The 21,427-nt window shown below is 38.6% G+C and overlaps 1 protein-coding gene across 1 annotated transcript; it reads left to right on the top strand.

Moving 5' to 3' along the window:
* The first annotated feature begins 498 nt into the window (after positions 1–498).
* Positions 499–11,778, top strand: FSCN3 (fascin actin-bundling protein 3). The gene is made up of 7 exons (XM_074268030.1): positions 499–764; positions 2,572–3,274; positions 3,661–3,779; positions 5,370–5,529; positions 5,685–5,855; positions 7,023–7,228; positions 11,599–11,778. Exons 1-6 carry the CDS (start codon positions 624–626, stop codon positions 7,226–7,228), a joined length of 1,500 nt encoding a protein of 499 aa, XP_074124131.1. The 5' UTR covers positions 499–623; the 3' UTR covers positions 11,599–11,778.
* Positions 11,779–21,427: the final 9,649 nt, after the last annotated feature.

The following is a 21,427-nucleotide window of genomic DNA, read 5'->3' as shown; positions in this document are numbered from 1 at the left end:
GGTCAGTCATGAGCCTCAGCCAGTATTGGGCTGTCTCTCTTTGCCCAGAGAATTCAACATTCTCAGTAGTTTTGTTTTGTTTTCTCCTCACATTCTTAGGCTAGAGGGATCCCTCAACCCTAAGGGAACCTCATACACCTGAATAAAGACAGAATGTCTTCTCCTGTTTAACAAAGAAAGACCAGAAATGGGACTTGCCTGAAGTCACAAGGTGGTCGTAGAAGAGCAAAGAGGTTTGTGACTTCTAGTCTTAGATCCCACATGGCTCTCTGCCCAGACTCAGAATATAGAAGACTGCCATGGTCCTGAGATTCTTACGCACTCTGGAGTGACAGTTTAACAAATGTGGAAGGATGCAATGGTGAAGGATTAGGACCGTGCCTTGTCCCACTAAAGGGTGATGACAGGCAGACCTCTGGGAAAAGTCAGTAACCTTTATGGTCATAATGCCCACGGGTCACAGAGGTGGTTAGGTCCAGCAGGGAGGGCACTCGCCCAGGAGGTTCCCCCTTTAGGTTCCCTCCCTTGTTGGTCCTGGGGCCCTGTTCCTGGCCCTATGGCCTGCAGGTGCATGCTAGGACGAGGCTGGGCCGGACGGAGTCATCAAGTGTGGCGCCGGCCCCATGGAGGAGGATTGGATGCTTCATGGGTCCCGGCCAGAGGACCAGAAGGTTGGCCTTATCAGCTGGGCTGGCACCTATCTAACAGCTGAGAACTATGGAAATAAAATCACTGCTGTAGCTAAAGGCTTAGGCAGGAGACAGGTAACCAGCCATCACTGGGGTGAGTGGGGTATCACAACGATGATGCTCAAATCACATTCCCTGTCTCGGGAATGTTGGCACCTTTTCTCCTGCCCTGGCTCTCAGCCCTTTTACTTACTTCTATCACTGACATTCCTGGGTCCTTTCTGTGCTGTGCCCGTGGTGTCTCCATCTCCAACTCCATCTTACCTCATCAGAATCTCATATACCTTTAATAAGTCCACAGTTCACTTCCAGTCTTCCTGCCTCTCTCTGCTCTGGCAGCTCTCTCACCCTCTGCTCCCTGTAGTGTCAGCACAGAGGCACTGTGACATCACAAAGGGAGAGACTTCCAGATCCTCAAGCTAGAATGAAGGACTATGGGGTCTCAAGGGAAAATCACATGTATGTGTGTGTGTATGTATACATATACACATATATATGTGCATGTTTTCATATATATATATATATAATATATAGATAGATATAAGGGAAAGGGGGAAGGTATATATAACACTAAGTACTGATTTCTCATCTCAAAAAGGGAATAGGAGAAAAGGAGGATTCCAGCAGAGTCACATGTGAAGAATTCCAAGAACTCATGGATTCCATAAGAAGAATGGCATGGAACAGAGGCTGGAACTGGGCTCTTTGTCTCTATTTTTACTTCAAATTCTCCCTTTCCACTAAGAACATTTAAATATCAATTTTTATGCCCCAAGCAAATACCATAAGTGTATATTTCCTAGGACAAGTATTTCAGAGCCATGCTGTTCCTCAAATGCTGCTTGAGGGGAGTGGGGAGCAGATGGCCAGCCAGTAAGGAGCTCTGCTGGGTATTATTGGTGGCTAATGGGCCATGTCTGGGAGTTTCTGATATTAATTAATTATTCTTCATGACTAGGTGTGTTGACTCAGAAGACCAGAAGTGCTACTTGAGCCTTCTAAATTTTAGCCCCAGGTTGGAAAGCTGTTTGATCTAGGTGTGCCTCTGAGCACCATACACATACACACAATTTCTAAGTCTTGCTGCCTGAGTCTATGGTCAACACATTATTTCTAGGAAATATGAAATCTAAAGGCTTAGACTTGACAGAATCACATGACTGGTGTCTTCAACAGAATTCACACTCATTTCTTATTGACGACAAGCCCCATCCCCTATCAAAGCAATTACAGCTTACAACAGCAAACTTTTGCTCCTTGGACCTGAGCTACTTGTTGTTCATCTCTGACACATCAGGTAGAGATAGAATTCTGTGTGATGACTACTCTTAGAAACAGATGGTTCTGGGAATGGAGATACAGACTGAGCATCCTGAGCTGACACACCTGTTTCCTGACTATAGTGTCTGAGAGAGAAAAGTGAGACTTACTTTTGAATTCTGTTGACCTTTGACCCACACCAATCTTGGGAGGAAATTGAGAATAGAGAATTGAATATTCATGTTGAGCTAACTAGAAAATCATCATGATGCCTTTGATAGAGCATGGGGCTTGAAGTCAAAAAGGCTTGAGTTCATATCCTGCCACAGATAAGTACTTACTTGCTGTGTGACTGGCCAAGTCACTTCACCATTATCTGCCTCAGTTTCCCTCTCTGTAAAATGAGAAGGTTGGCCTTTTCCATTTCTAAGTCTATGAACCTATGAACTTTTTTGTAACCACATGAGAAACTGTGGTTTGATGAGACTGGCTTAAAATTTCCAATGGTAAGTATTCTGGTCATGTTACTTTGACATCCAGGACGCTGTGAATGAGCACCTTAGGACCTGTAATCTGGTGGGCACTAATATTTCCCTCCTCCCTCCCTGGGAGTTCTCTGCAGACCTGGGAATTAATAGTGTGCAATGAACAGGATGAGGATTCCCAGGCCGTGGTACGCCTCCAGAGCGTCCACGGCCACATCTTGCTGCCGGAGGGAGACGGCTCCGTCTATTGTGGGTGGCCCGAGAACTCGCAGCACGGCTACTTCCTGCTTCGCTTCCACCGCCACGGCAAGTGGACGCTTCAGTGCATGGTCACTGGCCACTACCTGGAGTCGGATGGCGAGGAAGTGTTTTGTACCTCCAGAGTGCTCTCCGCCTACCACATGTGGGCCCCGCGGCCAGCCTTGCATGTGCACGTGATGCTCTACAGCCCAATCACCCGCTGCTATGTCCGGGCCAGTCCTGACCAGGGTTGCGCCTGGGTAGATGCTCCTGTGCCTTACCTGGAGGAGTGCGGCTTCCTGCTGCACTTCCACGATGGGCTCTACCACCTCGAGTCTTCTTCCCACCACTTCGTGTCCCAAAATGCCAGGTTGGTCAGCAGGCCCTCGCCGCAAACGGCCTTTCACCTTCAGCTGCGGCCCGGTGGGCAGGTGGCCTTGGGCGATGGGGAGGGATGCCTCTTGTACCCACAGGGCTCCCGTGCCCTCCTGGCTCTGGGCTCCAACGCCATGGGGGGAGAGGAGTGGTTTGTACTACAGCATTGCACAGCCTGGATCACTATCAAATCTAAGAATCGGAAATTTGTCACCATCGTTTCAGGCAAGTCATAGAGCTGATGGGAAGGGTGGAGGAAAAGTCTGTAAAGGAGATGAATTGAGTGAAAGAAATAAGGAGAGCAGGGGAGAGGGGGGCGTATGAAAAATGCTAAACCCTTGGAAGAGAAGAATCTCTAAAATAAAGAATAAAAATATGGCCTTAAGGCAGTTATATAGTCTCTGGATGAAAGGGGCTGTGTCCTCTTTGTAAAATGTCCTGCAGCGTCTGGTATGGACCATTCCCCACAGAAAAATAATGCAAAGAGGAAATGCTGATGGGAGATGGTGGGGGTCTGGGTTTTGTGCAGGCAGAAAAGAGACTGGAGAAGCAGGAGCAGGGGCTGACACTGGCCCCTGGGCTACTTGTGATGAAAATCCCTCTTTCTGCAGATTTGGAAGTCTGTGCTAGATCTGAGCGGATGACTCCTATGTCTTTCTTTCAATATGAGAGTAATCCAAATACTAATGCCATTCAACTCCGTTCAGTTACTGGCCAATATTTAGCACAGGTAAGATTATGGGCCTAAAAGTTGATCCAGGACAATCTGAAGGAATAAAAACTCCCAAAGTTTTCCATTCTTCTCAACCAAGGTGCACCCCCTAGCACCCCAGGGCCCCATCTCACAATAGAAATGAAAGTTGTCCTTTCCAGAATAGATGTCCTACTAAAAATTGAGCTGCTTGTGTTCCTAATCCCTAATTCATTCTGATTTGCCCCCGTGATCCTGAGTACAAGCCTTTCTTTTGTTCCTAAGAAGAGTAACCTAGATCCTAGTTTCTTAAACTGAGGATCATGAGTCTCCTATGGAGTCTCCTAACTGCACATATGGAATGTGGGGTCACATTTAGGCATTATCAGCAAATGTTTGATCTGTATATCTATTTTATATACCCATGTGCCCCGAGAGCATGCAAAAATTTCACAGACAGAAAGGGGATTATGAGTAGAAGTTTAAGAAGCCCTGGCCTAGATTATAGGAGGGTTGGGCTACAGAATCCAGAGTTGGACCACACTATAAATATAAATCTCTAGGGCTACAAAACCTCCACAGAAATTTTGAAGATGATATTGAAGAGCTTTTTCCTCTTTAATAATTGTAATGGCAATAATAATATTATATTAATAATAGCCAGTTTCATTTGGATGTGACAGTCCTGTGAAATAGATATTTCAAACAATATCATCCTCATTTTATAGATGAGCAAACTGAGATTCAGAGAGGTTCACAGGAAGCTAGGTAGCACAGGGGATAGAGCACCAGGCTTAGAGTCAGGAATGTGACCTCAGATTATGGGTTTAAGTGACTTGCCCAGGGTCACACAGCTAGGAAGTGTTAAGTGTCAGAGGTCGGATTTGAACTCGGGTCCTCCTGAATTCAAGGCTGGTGCTCTATCCACTGCGCCACCTAGCTGCCTGAGATGACAATTTGTAAAGCACTAACCATAGTACCTCTCACTTAGCAAACCCTCTACAAATGTTAACTATTATTATTTGTAGGTTCCATAGGATTACAGATTTAGAGCTTCCAACTTCTTTATTTTCAAATTGAGAAAGCTAAGGCCCAGAAAAGTTAACTTGCCCAGAGTCAGGCAGCTAATAATTGTTCCAGGCAGGATTTGAACCCATGAATATCCTTACTCCTGGTCCAATGTTAATTTCCATTCCCACAACGCTGCCTCTCTTTCCCTGTTCTGTCCTACTCTCTAACCCTTTGTGAACCATAATTCATCCTCTATTGATAATAGGTCTTTTTCTGGGATGAGCATGGAAGAAAAGAAAAATAAAGTTCCAGACCAGGGGATCTTAGGCTAGAAATAATTGTCCGATAGACCAGTAACTTGTGTAGCAAAAAAAAAACAAAAACAAAAACAAAAAAACTGTATTTCAGGATAGTTTTCTTTGCAGTGTATTTTATTTTATACATCTCAATGTATTAATCTGAGGAGGGTTTAAACAGGGGGGGGGGGTTGTGACACAAAAAAGGTTAAAAATTCCTGGGTGAAGTCAATATTAATAACCTGAGAGAGGACTCCAGAAGCAAGATTTGAGAGAGAACCTGGATTCTGCCCTAACATTGAAACTTTCTCCCTCTCTGTAGAGGTCACATAGGGCTGTGGTGGGAGATGGACGAAAACAAGAGCCTGAGGCTATTTTCTGTGTGAATTGGAACTGTGGCAAAATTATTCTACGGGCTGCTAATGGACGCTATGTGGGTGTCACATCTAATGGGTTCTTGATAGCTACTTCTTCACATCCAGGTAAGCAGAGGGAACGTTCACCTTGGGATCTTCTGGACCAGGAATCCTTGAATAATGCTTTTCCATACCTAGTCTCTCCCTAGTACATCACATCTGAAAGAGCTCAGAACAATTTAATTATCTTCTCCAGTGACCTCTACTCCCATTTTCCCCAGGTCCCTCTGAAGAATTCAGGATTTGCTTAGTCAATCGACCCTTCCTGGCACTGAGAGGTCGCTATGGCTATGTGGGTACATCATCAGAACATGACCAACTGCAGTGTAACATGGACCAGCCAGACTGTATCCAGCTACTGCCCTGCAGGCAAAGCATTTACCATTTCCAGGGTGAGTGCTACTCTCATCCCAATCTCTCCTCATGGGTGTGCCAGAAGGGATCTGGGGATCATTGCTCAGTGTCCATTGGCTCCTTCCCCAACTCAGCCCTTCCCAGGACTTGGGAGAGGGGGAGTCTAGATTGGATAGTCTCCAAGTCCCTTCCAACTCTTAATATTTATGTTGTTGGCTTTGGAGAAGATCTTGAAGCCAATCTGATCTGAACTTATCTCTTGGGCAAGGGCCTGGTGAGGTGGGGTAGTTTGAATGAGGTCATTCAGCAGATTAATGGCAGTGCTGGGATATGTCTTGAATCTATAAATCATGACTCCTATTCCAGTGCCCTTCCTGCTACACCACTCCCTAAGGTTTTAAGATTTTCTGAAGACACACTTTACTTAAAAATCTCTCTATCCTAAATTAAAATAAATTGACGTTTTCTCTGACTTTTCCTTATTCTTGCCTCTTCAAGAAGAGTCTAGTCATAGGGGTAAGTTAAAATGAATTATAGGGCAGCTCATCCTAAAATATTGGAGGTGATAAACTGGGGAAAAGGGGATGGGGCTGGTAGGAAATTGTCCTGGGGCTTAGGTGGAAGGTGGATTAGTAGATTGATACGTGAAAGAAAGTAGATGGGATTTTTTTTAAGTCTGTGTAAGGAGGAAGGTGTTTCCCCATTGCTCTTGTTGCAGATCCCAAGTTTGGGAAGACATAGCACAGAAATCTATATCTCTCCTCACCTCTGAGGCAGCCAGGTGGTACAATCCATAGAGCCCTGCATGTGGAATAAGGGAGGCTTGAGTTTGATTCTTCCCTCAGATACTTGCTAACCTCTGTGACCTCTCTGTGACTCAGTTTCCTCATCTGTAAAATGAGAATAATAATAGCACTAACTCCCATGGTTGTTGGGAGGATCAAATGGAATGTTGGGAGGATCAAATGGAATAATCTATATAAAGTGTTTCCTAAAACTTAAAGTATTATTTAAATGCCAGCTAGTTAATATTTTTATTAGCTAGAGCACAGCTGATATGGGGCAAGAGATTGGGGAGGGGAAGAGATATGATTGATGATGGTAGTGTGGTGATGTGTCCATGCTCCCACTCAGGTGTCCAGGGACTTAACGCACATACTTCCCTTTCACATCGCTTAATGACCTCAGTTCTCCTACCCTTCCAGCACAGGGTGGCACGTTCTGGTCCCTGACAGCCTATGGCACCTTCCGTCCTTGGGGAAAGTTTGCTCTCAACTTCTGTCTAGAACTACGAGGCAGCAACCTCCTTGCTGTATTGGCCCCCAATGGCTACTACATACGGGCTGACAGCAGTGGTGTCTTGCTAGCTGACAGCGAGGCCATTACCAGCGAGTGTCTCTGGGAGTTTTAGGTATGAGAAAACCTTCACTTGACCCTACCATCCCTTTAAGCTATTATCCTATATCTCTCCTCCCTCTTACAAATTCCTAGAAAAAGTTGTTTATTCTCATTGCCTCCACTCACTTCTCAATTTGTTATCTGTTCCCACCATTCAGTGGTATCTATTCTATCACTAGTATTTTCTTTATTGCTAAATTCAATCGCCTTTCTTGGGTCCCCATCATTCTTGACCTCTCTACATCACTTAATTTCTACCCTTCTGGATACTCACTCCTTCCTAGAGATTTATAACATTGCTCTGTCATGATTCTCTCTAATCATTTTTAGCCTTCATTGTAGGATCATCATCTATGTTCTGTACCCTTCATGTAAAGCTCTGTCTTGGATTCCCTTTAAATTTTTTTTTTTTTTTGTTAAAGCTTTTAATTTTCAAAACATATGCATGGATAATTTTCAACATTTACCCTTGCAAAACCTTATGTTCCAAATTTTTTCCTTCCCTTCCCCCCCCCTAAATGGCAAGTAATTCAATATATGTTAAACATGTGCAATTCTTCTATACATATTTTGGATCCTCTTCTCTTCCTTCTAGAATCGCTTTCACTTATTTCATCAGCTCATGGTTTCAGCTGTCATCTCCCAGCCAATGACTCTCAAATTTACATATTCAGCCTTCATCTCTTCCTTGAACTCTAATGCAACTTCACTTATTACCTTCTGGGCATTGACACCTGAATATCCCATAGACATCTCACATTCAACATATCCAAAATCTTCACTCTTCACTGCCCCCAATCCCTTCTAACTTCCTCTTTCCTATCAAGATTTCTAGTCATATGGATTTACTCTCTACTTACTTTCACTTACCCCATCAGCACCAGATCCTATCAGTTGTCAAGTCTCACTGATTGCACCACCTTTATATCTCTTGTATCTATCACCTTCTTCCTATACATATTATAACCACTCTAATTCAGGCCCTCATTATTATTATTATAGAGTTTAAAATATTTACTTGCATAACAAGTGAAGGATACTTGGCAAGGATACAGCATGAATTCAATTGAATGTAGTTTCCCTACTTTTCCATTACTATGTTTACACATGTTTGAGCTTCTGCCTTCTGATGGGCTGGTTTTTATATTTAGATTATCAAGAAGCTCTGTCCCTTAATTTCCAGAACTAATTAAGTTTTAATGTTGGTTCCAATACCTTTCAAGGCAAGCCCTCATTATTGAAGTCACCTCTAAATTGGCCTCTTCTCTCTAGTTTATTTTCCTCACAATTGCCTAACTGATATTGCTTACAGAAATCTACATCACTTCCCTGCTCAGGATGATAAAATATGGACTCCTTTATTTGTCATTTAACACTATTCATAATCTGGCTCCAGGTCTGTCTTTTCAGGTTGACTATAGATTATTAGTAGTCTGTCAGAACTCTACACTCAGGCCAAATTGACCTCATTACAGTTTCCAATATTCTCCTTCCTGCCTTTGCACAGGCTGTGTCTCCACTAATGAAATTCTCTTCATCTGTCTGGATCTACCTTTGAGACAAAGCTCAAGCACCATCTACTTTGAGGCCTTTTCTGATTCCCACCAGTTTTAGTGCCTTCTCCCCTCAATTTCTTTTGTTTTGCTTTTGTATATATGTAGGTTCCACCCAGTAAATTATGAGTTTCTAGACATTAAAAGAAGAGTTCTGTCTTCTTTTTTTTTTTTTTTTTTTTTTTTTGTATAACATCTAGCACAAGACCTGATCTATCACAGGTACTTATTAAATGTTAGTTGATTGTCTGATTGTAGCAATAGTTGAGAGAGAAAAGAGGAGTGGAAATACTTCTGGGTCAGAGAATTCTGCATCCTAGATTTAGAGCTGAGAAGGATCTTTGAGGCCATCTCAACTCAGCCCTTCTTTTCCAGATGAAGAAATTGAAGCTTAGAAAGATTAAATGATTTGTACCAAGAATTTATCAGCTGATGGATACTTCTAAACATGTCACTTTGCTATTCAAATTCCCTAGCCCAAATTCAATAGAGAGAATAAAGAAATGGCCCTCCAAAAAATGTAGTGGTCAAAAACAAGTGGGAATTCCCACTATCACACTAGAAGAATGTTTATGTGCTTAAGTATAGAAATCCTTGCCTATATCTGAGCCTTTGAAAAGTCCAGTAGTAGGGGTGAATCAGGAAGAGGAAGATATATTTCTATGGGGTCTCTAAGGATCAGATGACTCCCAAATCTACATCAATAGCCTGAACTTTCTCATGGGTTACATTCTGTTTTATTTTGTATGTTTCTGAAACTATGAACTCCTTGTCTTTCTTCTGAACCTGGCTCCTCATTTTCCTATTTCTATTATCCCAAGTATCTATCCTCAAAATCTGAATATGTATTTTTTTATTTCTTCCTTTCCCTAACTTCTTAGTTATTAAATGCTATTGTTTTATCAATTCTTCTTTTCCCCTATCTTTGGACAATGTCCCACTATCTTATTTTAAATCCTTGATGCCTCATACTTAGTTTATTGAAAGGTTTCCTAACAGGTGACCTTGTCCAACTTTTCTCAATTCTTATTGTTCCATATTGACATCAGATTAGTTTTCCTGCAGCATGGCTCAGATCAGAAGTAGTCAAACTCAACGCTGAGTGGCCAAATGAACTCAAAAAGCAAAACTGAACTAGATTAAGATATAATTGGGAAATGTTTAGTAAAATAAACAGAAATACAATTCAACATAGATAATATAATTTATGTGATGTGCATGTCAGCAGAGATCTGTTTCTAGTTGAGTTTAATAGCACTGGTTAGATCAAGTTATTCTGCATCTCAAAAAGCACCAATGATTTCCTTGTGCATAGTTCCAATATTTTAGCCTGACATTAGCGCTCCCCAATCTGCCTTCCCAATTTTGTACTTCTTTGGAGGTATACGTGAAACACTGGAGATTGTAGTAGATGGAGTCAGGAAGAATCATCCTTTATTGCTCCAAATTATATTCTTAAAACCGAAGTTTGACCATGTCCTTGCTCAAAAAGTTTCAATGGTTCCCTGTTCCTTCTAAAATAAAGTATGAACTCTGAGTTCATTTAAAGCTTGTCACAAAATAGGGTCCACTCTATCATTCCAGGCTAACTACACATTATTCACCTTTAGCATTCTACATTTCAATCAAACTGGCCCATTTGCTGTCCCCTCTACACAATATTTCATCTTCTGACTATGCTTTTTACTAAGTTTAAATCCTTACTATCTGTATGATTCTGGGCATTACTTAGCTTTTCAACCTCAGTTTTCTTGTCTGTAAAATGAGAATAATAAAAGCCCTATTTTCTGAGGTTGCTATGATGATTAAATAAAATAACATTTATAAAGTACTTTACAAATCTTAAAAGTATTATATAAATGCTAGCTAAATGCCCTACTATACCCTATGCTTGTTGGAATACTGCCTCTTATCTTTTTACTTCTGACATATCCACCTCTCTTTAAGATTCAAGTGCTATCTCCTACAAAAGTCCTCACCAATTTTCCCATTTGCTAGTGTTCCCCACTCCTCAAAAATTACTTTGCATTTGTCTTTATTCATGTAAGTATATGTTGTTTTTCCCTTGTAGATTACAGACATCTTGAGAACAGGGACATTCAATTTTTTTCTTTTTCTACCTGACACAAAGTAGGCATTTAATATTTGTGTGACTATGAAAAACTCAGTTAACTACTCCAAATCTCATACAACTTTCTAAGACTATGAGTGACAGAGTGCATCTTCTGACAATCACCATTACCGATGTCAACATAAACATTCCATTTTATCTAAGCTGGTGTTCACTTTTCTAGACTTCAAATTTCTCTTCTTTAAAATAAGAATGTTGTATGAGATTATTGCCAAGGTTTTTTTCCTATGCTGAAATTCTCTGTGTTTTTTTTTTCTGTTCATTGCCCTTGGAACGTGTCTGGCTTCCCCCACCCTCCCCCTTTTACTTGCCAGCCTAGAATGCCCTTGTGTTCCTCTTTGCCTACTGAAATCCCATCCATCATTTGGAGATTCACAGTGTCTTAGAGCTGGAAGGCTCTCCTCTTAGAGGTCATCTAGTCCAAATTGTACTTGAATAACATATTCTCTTTCTCCTGAAAAGGAAATTGAGGTACTGAAAAGTTGACATTCAAACTAAAAATCCTATTTCTTCTATGAAGCCTTTATAATGTAATGTTTCTTTTTCTAGTAAATGACTTTCTTTCCTACTAATCTCTAGTTTCCTTGAGAGGTCAGGGAGTTTATGTACTTTTTGGTATTTCCTTTAGCATCGAGCACATCCCCTTGTGTTCAATAAATACTTGATTGATTTGATTTTACTCCACATCCCCCTACCCAGATAAATGTGATGCTACCATAAAGAAGCCCTCTGGAGGAATCATCTTACTCAACAGGATGGGAACCCTGAAGATGAGATCTTCGAGATTATCCACAACACAGCCCCTACTCCTACCAGCCACAGCTTATCCTTCCACTCCTCGTTTGCGTTCGGTAACAATACACCATGACCAGCCACCAATGTTTCTGTATGCTGCCTCTTTCTAAGGGAACAGAAGAAGAGGAGTTGGGTGGGAATGAAGGGCTAAGGCTATGAGGCCTTGGGATAATTTGAGTCTGACATTCAAAGGGGCTACAAGAAGATCTGTCATGGGCATCTATAATCCCAAGTACTGGGGAGGCTGACTGCCAGATCTCTGGAGCTTGGGAATTCTAAATTTCTCTGAGATATTGCAAATCTGCCATCTACACTAAGCTTGTCATGAATTGGAAGAGGCCCCAGGACTGGACTGGGAGTAGTGTCAGACAGAGAGCAGTATCAAAGCCCCTAGGATCAGAGATCAACCTTCAAGTAGACATTATACTTCTAGCATGAGTGAGGAATGGGGAGATCCATTCTTTTAAAAAAAAAAAAAAAGTTTTCTAGCAAGAATAGGAATTCCTTTCTTCCCTTTTCCTGCTTTTTCATCTCATTTCATCTATATCAATCATCTGTTTCCTAGAACTGTGGTCTTTATGTAGGGTGTGCAAGATAATCCATTAGGGGCATAGAATAAATAACAGGGCTTTTATTTGTATTAATTTTAGCTAAAATCAAGGAATTAAAGTTTACTAATATGTAATATAGAGATTGGCACTGTTGCCCTCATTCAGTCATTATTGCAGAGGTTTTCAAATGTTATGTAAAATATCTTGAGGAAAGAATAGTATTTCCATAGTCCAGAAGAGTTTGAAGTAGTGCATTTCACTTATTCATTTGTTTTTAAGTGAACTGTGACATGTTAAAATTGGCCAAAACATGGTTAAGATTATCTTGTCTAGAAATATGTGTCATCTATGTTATCATAGAAAGATCATAGACTCAGAGTGCAGTTTGAGATACATTCATACTGTTTGTTTATACATATTTATAGCAAGGTTTTTATTTGCTTTATCAGTGGGAGGAAGTGGAAACGAAAGAAAGCAGATCTTCATGAAAAAGATTATATTATCTACTTTGAACTAAACTAACCCTCTCCAAAATGAGCAGGTAGATTCAAAAGATTGCTGCAAAAAAAAAAAAAAAAAATCATGGGTTAAAGTAAATATTTTTGTATTCAAAAATAAACACAAAATAACACCCCCCAAATGGTAAGAGTGACACTTCTACTCCTAGTTTTTTCATCAACTACATTATGAGAAGAAAATAAAAACAACCTAATCAAATCTAATAAAAACTTGCTCAAAAAAATTTTAAATATAAAGATTATTTAAAATATGAATTTGTAACCATTATCATTGAATTCAGCCCAATTTTATCACTTGAGATATTAACTATTGATAATATGAAGCCTTCATGATTAGCAAGATATTTTAAAACTATCCTTTTGTTGCAAAAAACAACCCAAATATCATCTTTTAAAAATTTTATATCCTCACACTTAAAAAACACGGAAAAAATAACTTCCTAATCTGTTTTTAAAATCTATCAAATGGAAAGTTTTAAATTAATGTGAAAAAAAAAGAATTCACTATTTTGTGATTAGTTTGCAAGAATAGCCAACTGCCAATAGATTTGAGATGGAAAATGCCATTCACAAAAGAGAACTATGGAGACTGGATGCAGCTCAAAGCATACTATTTTTCACCTTTTTTAAAATTTGATTTTCCTTTCTCATGATTTTTTCTTATTGTACTGATTTTTTCTTTCACAACGTAACTAATATGAAAACATGTTTTAAATGATCCCTACATGTATAACCTATATCAGATTGTTTGCTATTTTGGGGAGGGTGGAAGTAGGGAGAAAAGGAGAAGAAGATTGGAACTAAAAAATCTTTAAAAAATGAATTGAAAACTCTCTTTACATGTAATTGAAAAAAATACTATAGAGAAAAAAAACCAGTTAATTTGTATCAAAAAAGATGGAAATTTACTAGCTGAGTTTCAACAAAAGTCCTTTTGCATAAATTGGATGGGAATGAACAATGAATATAGTGATATAAGGAGAACTGGTATTGCAATTCTTCCATTTGGAGCTATGTTTCCTCATGTATCTTTTTAAGCTAAACATCCTTTAAAAATACTGTATTTCATTGATAGAAATAGAAACACACACTTTCATTTTCATCTCATTTAAACTGAATTTATGGAAAACTTTTAAATTGATATTATAATTCAACACAGTTTAAAAAAATTAAAGAATTTTCAATCATATAAAAAATGGAATCTGCTTCTTCCTCATTTTGTATTGCATTTTTATGTTGGCAGCCTTTAAGGTGGTTGCCAGCCACTTTAAATAAATGTATAGGATACTTATTTACCCCTGCAGCCATTGATTGCCCTACAGACACTAACTTATGTGATACTAAATGTCTATAGTGCAGAAAACAGTATCAAGTTTAAATGTATCAATGTCTGAGAGATTTCAAGGAAGATTTGTAAAGTTTTATAAATCAATAGTAATATTTAACAAGTAGATTTTGTCATCTCATTCTCTTAAACTCAATCGTCCTATGAAAGTTAACTTTTAAAAAATTATAGTTTTAGTGACAGTAAAAAGTAATTTTGGATGGCTAAATAATTTTAAACATATTCCAATTTTTTTTATTCTCTTAAAATATATATTATGTGTATATTCTACAATGAAGATAGTATATTCATGCAGTAAAGTAATGTGTGTAGGGTCTTTTATTTATTTAGCCAAACTTATGATTTCATAGGTGTCAGGAGCTCCAAGTAAGAAACTGTATCCACTGAAACAAATTGGCACTTTCTCTGCAACTTAGAATCTGAAAGTAACTTGAGACAGTGAAAAGTTGTCCAGGTTTAGGCAGCTAGTATGTGTCAGAGCCAGGGCATTACCTGAGGTTTTATTCTGACTCCACAACCAGCACCAAGTTGCCTCTCTGGTGCAGTAGAATATGTATGCTCAAGTTATAAATATTGATAAAATAATTGTGTATTGGAGAGTCTGATGAGAAAAACTATGTTGCTAAAAGGCATCTAAGGAACATAACAGAGCATGGAGTCTGGCATCAGGAAGATTCATATTAACCGAGTTCAAATCTGGCTTCAGACTTACTAGTTGAATGATCCTGGGCAAGTCACTTAACTCTGTTTGCCTCAGTTTGTAAAGTAAGCTGGAGAAAGAAATAGTGAACCACTCCAGTATCTGTGCCCCCCCCAAAAAAAAACTTCAAATGGGGTCACCAAGAGCCATGACTAATCCATTAAACAACAACATGTTGCTAAAGACTGGAAGCTGTATTCCAGTATGGGGGATAAAAGCAAACTAACATAAGATCAAGACTTAGAATGTGGAATTTTTTTTCTCCTAGAAGTCGGAGTTTGGGATAATTCTGGAAAGACTTGAGAAAGGACCGGTATAGAAGTGAGGTGATGGGGCTTCCCCTATAGATGAAGTAGCAGCATGATCTCAACTACAGCTCTAAAACATCACCTTTCTGGATGGCCAGAAAAATGGAAAATATAAGAGTGAAATTTCTATTTTGTTTTTATTTTTTACCTCCAGCACTTGGTCAGAGGGTCAGATCACTGAGAGGAAAAATAAAACAAACCATCTGCAGGAACTAGCAGTCCTTGATAAGTGCAACTATCATCAGTTTCTAAGCATATTATTGTATTTTGTTAAAGACTGAATCTCACAAATCCAATCTTATTCCTCATAAATACTTGTGGTTTGCTTATAAAGCCTATCCTTTACATTTCATTGTGTCCCTTTCTTCAAGGCATGAGAGATACTTGGAACAGTTCTGAGAACCAATCACATCAGGGAAAGTAAGCTGGTGAACTTTTCCTATAAAAGGACTGGTATCCTACCTCTCCCCCACCTCTCTCCCTTCCCCCCCCCCAAGACATTGTTAGTTTTTTCTTTCTACCTGAAGGGCATCATTGCAAGCCATTCATATGCTTCATAATTATACTTCTATAGGCACAATAATAGCTAAGTTTGGAGCCATTTAAATCTGCCTCACCAGACTTTAAGCCTTAAGTTATTCAACCATGTAAGAATGCTCTTTAAAAAAAAAATTAATGGAATATATTGGTCAAAAAAGTTTGATTATCGTTGCCCTACAGATTTCTTAGGAACCTACCTGGCTTTAGTCCCTGGTGTAGGCCCTGTAAGCCTTTTCAACTTTTGTGAATGTAGGTCATGTGGAAAATGATGAATGTTGGTGTTCTATAACAAATGACAAGAAAACCCAAAGGCCTAAACTATAGCAAAGAAGAGATTTCTTTTAGAAGAACCATAAAGCCTCAAATTCATATAATGCTTTTTCCTATAAGAATTAAAAGGATCTGGGCAACTGGATAACAGTGAACAAAGCACTAGCCCTGAAGTCAGGAGGAACTGAGTTCAAATCCAGCCTCAGATACTTCATCTTGAGCAAATCACTTAACCTTGATTGCTTCCAAAAAGAAAAGAATGAAAAATAAAATATTATTTTTAAAATCTATCACAAAAGTACTCTCTGTTGTCTATTCTGAGATGCCATAGACTATATATACAACCATATCTAGAGGTCAAGGAGAGATACCTATGGTATATTTTGAGTTTAATCTACATTATTGGCATTTTCTCCATAATTTTCTTATGTCTGTACTACTGACAAAGCAGTAAATCAAGACCTGATTTATAGTTTCCTGATTTTAGATGTATAAATGCTCACATTGAAGATGTAATAATATTGCTTCAAACTGCTTCAAACTGGCTTCTACACCTACCCTGTTGTATTAGAGGTATGAAGAGTCAGAGAATCTTTGTTGGAATGGATCTGTAAGGTTTTTAGTACAGACTGTTACTTGATATATGAATGTCATTTATACCCTCCTTCACAACTAGTCTTCAAGACTTAGGAGTACTCTGAGTAATGGAGAATTCACAACTTTATAATAAAGTCCTTGTAGCTTTTTTATTTTAATTTTTTAAATTAAACATTTATCTACCCTTTCTCTTTGAAAAACAAAATTTTTTTTTTCCCCTGAGGCTGGGGTTAAGTGACGAAAAACAAAATTCTTTTAACTAAGTTACATAATCAAGCAAAACAAATTCCCACATTGATCATGTCCACCAAAAAAAATGTCTTATTCTGTATCTTGAGCTTAGTGTCTCTCTTTCAGGTAGCATGGTGGAACTGTGACTCATCCTTGCATTGGTCAGAATTTGAAAATCTTTCAAAGTCAGTTTCTTTACAATATACTCATTATATAAGTTATGCTTGGTTTTGCTCACTTTACTTTGCATCAATTCAGACAAGTTTTCCCAGGTTTTTCAGAAACTGGCCCTCTGCTTAAAACCCATGACATTTGTGATTTGTTAAAGTCTCAAATTTTTCCCCAAGTCTGCTCTTCTCCTCAGTAAACACCCTCAATTCCTCTAGACATGATTTAACTTGTAGGAGTATGTATTGGAAATTTCAGATTCGGAATTTTCACCTCAGGAATAGCCAAACTACCAATCAAAGCTTGATTTTTTGTTTTTATTATTTAGATTTAAGAAAGTAGTAGAGAAAAATGTCATTAATACAGATCAAATTTTAAAGTGTATCTTTCAGAACTAAGAGCCAATTATTTACATTACATTTACAATTATATCCCTGGTTTTAAGACCCCTCATCATTTCTGGTCATTCTCCTCTGAACACAATATATATTATGTCTCTCTTAAAAAGTAGTACCTAGAACAGATCATAGTGTTCATATAGTGAAATGAGCTGAATTACAATGGTCTTATCAGTGAAGAATGGGACAGTAGCCTTTCTTGTTTAGGACATTGTCATTGAGAATATATATGAAAAGAAAAGGAGGTGGGTCATATGTGGAGAAAGAGAATCTACAAATGGACAATGTGAGGGCTATGAGAGACACTGCAAAGTATCTCTCAAATTTTTGTTGTTTAATTGATTACTCATGTATAACTCTTTGTGACTCTATTTTGGGATTTCTTGGCAAAGATACTGGAGTGATTTGCCATTTTCTTTTACAGCTCATTTTACAGATGAGGAAACTGAGGCAATTAGGGTTAAGTGACTTGTTCAGGGTCCTATAGCTGTAAATATCTGAGGCCAGATTTGAACTCAGGAAGATGAGTCTTCTTAATTCTAGGCCTGGCATTCTATCCACTGAGCCACCTACTACTTGCCCAAGCTTTGATAAAAACTACATATTAAAAGAAGTAAAGAATTTTATAAAATGGTATTGACCAAGCTTAATCAAATTCCACCATGCTCCTTTGCAGAAGCTGGGACTGTGAATATGAAATACTACATATGTCAGATCTTTACCATATCTCGATAAGTTTTGTTGAACCATTTTCCTCTCTAATTGTTATCCTTTTATTATAAGGCAGGGACAAATTTGGAAATGTAAATCATACAAAGAAAAAAAATCAACAATATATATATTTGACTGTTGTTTTATAACAAGATATAAACAAGCATCAGATGATGGAGTAAAATAGAACAAGGCTTTGTAATCCATATTAGTGAAGGGAGTTTCCATGATGACAAAATAATGGTAGCTCATTTAAGTATCAAAGTAATTTTTAGGACATTACACAACTATTAATATAGCCAAAGATTATTTTTACTTTCCTGAGAGTCACCTCACCCTAATGACTCACATCGAGTGTTTAGTCATTTAAAACCTGGGATATTTTCTACATGAACTACCATCCCTCCTCTATCCTTGTACCCATGTTAGAGTGTGTGTGTGTGTGTGTGTGTGTGTGTGTTTTTCCAGTCCATCTTTTAATTATTTTTTGAAAAATTCCTGACATTACAGAACTAAACTGAAATGTATTAATATTCCACTCTTATATTTCAATAACAAAAACAGAAAAAAAATTCATGAGCCCCCCCAAAAAAAACCCCAAAATAAAAAAAAACCCAAAAAACAAACAAACAAAAAACCAAAACCAAAAAAAAAAAAAAAAAAAAAAAAAAAAAAAAAAAAAAAAAACAGGGAGAAGCTTATAAAACTAAATATGGTTCTCAGCATTAACAGCTGAACAGAGAAAGGAATTAAAACGCTGTAATTAAAAAAATCACGAGTGGATGATAAAGTTGTGTAGAACCTGAAAATTTACAAACTATTTAAAACCTGGAATCGCTGACTGTTCAGAAACTACACAGATGGATCATGGGTGGTGAACAGCAGAAGGGGGTTATGGGTGAGGAATGTACAGGAATTTATATACCCCTACTAAACTCCATCTTGTCAAATATGAACCTCGCTATACATGTTAGGATTTTCTTGTCTGTTATCAAGTAAATTAGTTATTGCTTTCAACTGTGTATGATCTAAAAGTGTGGCAGGTAGCCTTGCACAGCCTGTCTTCACATAAATCCAATTGACTTGCATGTCAAGGCATCACCTCCCTGATATCATGGTCCTCTTTTAGAATGAAGGACAAATAACTTGTGTGAGTAGAACTGGCCCACAAACAAATTGGTCAGTTGGAAAATTTCTTCTTCCCTTCCTTACTCCCTCCCATCCTTCATCCCTCCTTCTCTTCTTTCCTTCCCCTCTCTCTCCCTCCCTTCCTCCTTTTCTCCCTCTTTCCCTCCCTCCCTTCCTCCTTTTCTCCCTCTTTCCCTCCCTCCTTCTCTCCTTTTCTTCCCTCTTTCCTTCCTTTCTTCCCTTCTTCCCTCCCTTCCTTCTTTTCTTCCTCTCTCTTTTCCTCCCTCCTTCTCCCCTTCCTCTCTCCCTCTCTTATTCCTCTCTTTCTCCTTCCCTTCCTCCTTCTCTCCCTCCCTCTCTACCTTTCCTTCCTTCCTTCCTTCCTTCCTTCCTTCCTTCCTTCCTTCCTTCCTTCCTTCCTTCCTTCCTTCTTTCCTTCCTTCCTTCCTTCATCCCTTCCTTTTTTCCTTCCTTTCTTCCTACTTTCCTTTTTTCCTTCCTTTCTTCCTACTTTCCTTTTTTCCTTCTCTCCTTCCTTTTCTACCCTTTGTCCAAATAAAGGATCATATCCTTACTTCAGATGCTCTTAGATTTTTTTTTCTTTTGTATCTCTGAACCCCAACCCCCTCAATTTTGGGGTTTTACTGGCTAGATTTCTTTCTTAAGGACCAAGCCTTAAACCAAAACCACTCTGATTCTCATCAATTGACCACCAACAGGTCCCAGGCCAAGTCCCATTTAGTTATTGTTTGGGTCCTGATTAACTCAGATTTAAAAAGTGACCTTTTCTGCTTTAGCTAGAAACCCTGAGAGGATCTTCCCTTCCCAGATTTACTTATTTACTTAGATTAAAAAAAATTTTGAGTACATGAAATAGGAGACTCTTTGCCTCAATTGCTGTCTAGCCTTAATCACAGAATGGGTGCAGCCTCTGTCAAAATTGAGTCCTGCTGAAAACTTTAGTTTAAAAAGGCTAAAATCTTTCATTGCATCCAAGACCATCTCCAGTCTTCTTGATCTAAATCTGGCTATTGGACTCAGTTGCTCTGGAGGAAAAACTGAGGCAGGTAACCTTGCACAGCCCTCCCTCACTTAAATTCAATTCACTTGCATGTCATAGCATCCCCTTCCTGATGTCATGATCCTTTTTGAGACTGAAGGACAAACAATAGCAATAACAACAAATGTGGTAATGAGAATGTCATTGTTCTCCAAGCTATTGATAAAAATGTTCAAGTAGAACAGGACATAGGACTGAGACCTATGATGGCACCACTAGAGGTCTCACTCTGGCTTTATGTTTTTCCCTCAATTAATAGTTCTTGAACTCTCTGGTCTCAGGACCGCCCTTACAATCTAAAAATGGTTTTACAGATCTCCATGGGACCACATTCTGAGAATCACTGAGTCATTGCTTTTGAAATATGGCCTTTCAAATATCTATGCATCCACTTAATATATCCATCATCTTCTGTTCCACATTTCTCCATTCTCTATACATGAAAGTAATTATTTGTTTAATTTCTTGTTATAATAATGTCTATAGTATTTGCCCAACTACATGTCTATAGCATTATTCTAGCAGCCATATTTTTTTTCTTTTTCTAAGGCTGGGGTTAAGTGACTTGTCCAGGGTCACACAGATAGAAAGTGTTAAGTGTCTGACACCAGATTTGAACTCTGGTCCTCCTGAATTCAAGGCTGGTGCTCCATCCACTGCACCACCTAGCTGCCCCTGCAGCCATATTGATAAAAAGAAATTAGGTCAGTTTGATATAATTGTTTTTGCAGCATCTAATTTGACTACCTTCTGCTCAGTACTCACAGACCATTTAATTTTCCATTTAAAATTTTGCCAAAAATTGATATCAAGTTCTTAAGTTTGTATTATATAACCCATCTTCTTCCTTTAAAAACTAATATATATCTTTTTTCTATCTCCCAGTCTCTCAATTGTCCACAACTGGCCAAAGATCACCAATAGTTCAAATGATCACGTCTGCAAACTATTTGAGTATCAAAGTATAAATCTTTTAGGTTAGGGTGCATAAATACATATCACTGAGGTATTTTCTTACTATTTCCTTTGAGGCTTCAATTTTTTCTTTATCATATTTGGCTTTTTAAAGTAGATCTTCCTATTAAGCTTTGTTAAAAACTAGATATTAAAGTATAGAAAATTTTATGAAATGGTAATAATCAAACCTAGTCACATTCCACCATGATTCTTTGTAGAAATTGGGGATGGTGAGTATGAAACACTACATA

Source organism: Sminthopsis crassicaudata, chromosome 5, assembly GCF_048593235.1.
Source record: "Sminthopsis crassicaudata isolate SCR6 chromosome 5, ASM4859323v1, whole genome shotgun sequence".
Taxonomy (NCBI): domain Eukaryota; kingdom Metazoa; phylum Chordata; class Mammalia; order Dasyuromorphia; family Dasyuridae; genus Sminthopsis; species Sminthopsis crassicaudata.
This window is presented reverse-complemented; position numbering and strand designations above follow the sequence as displayed.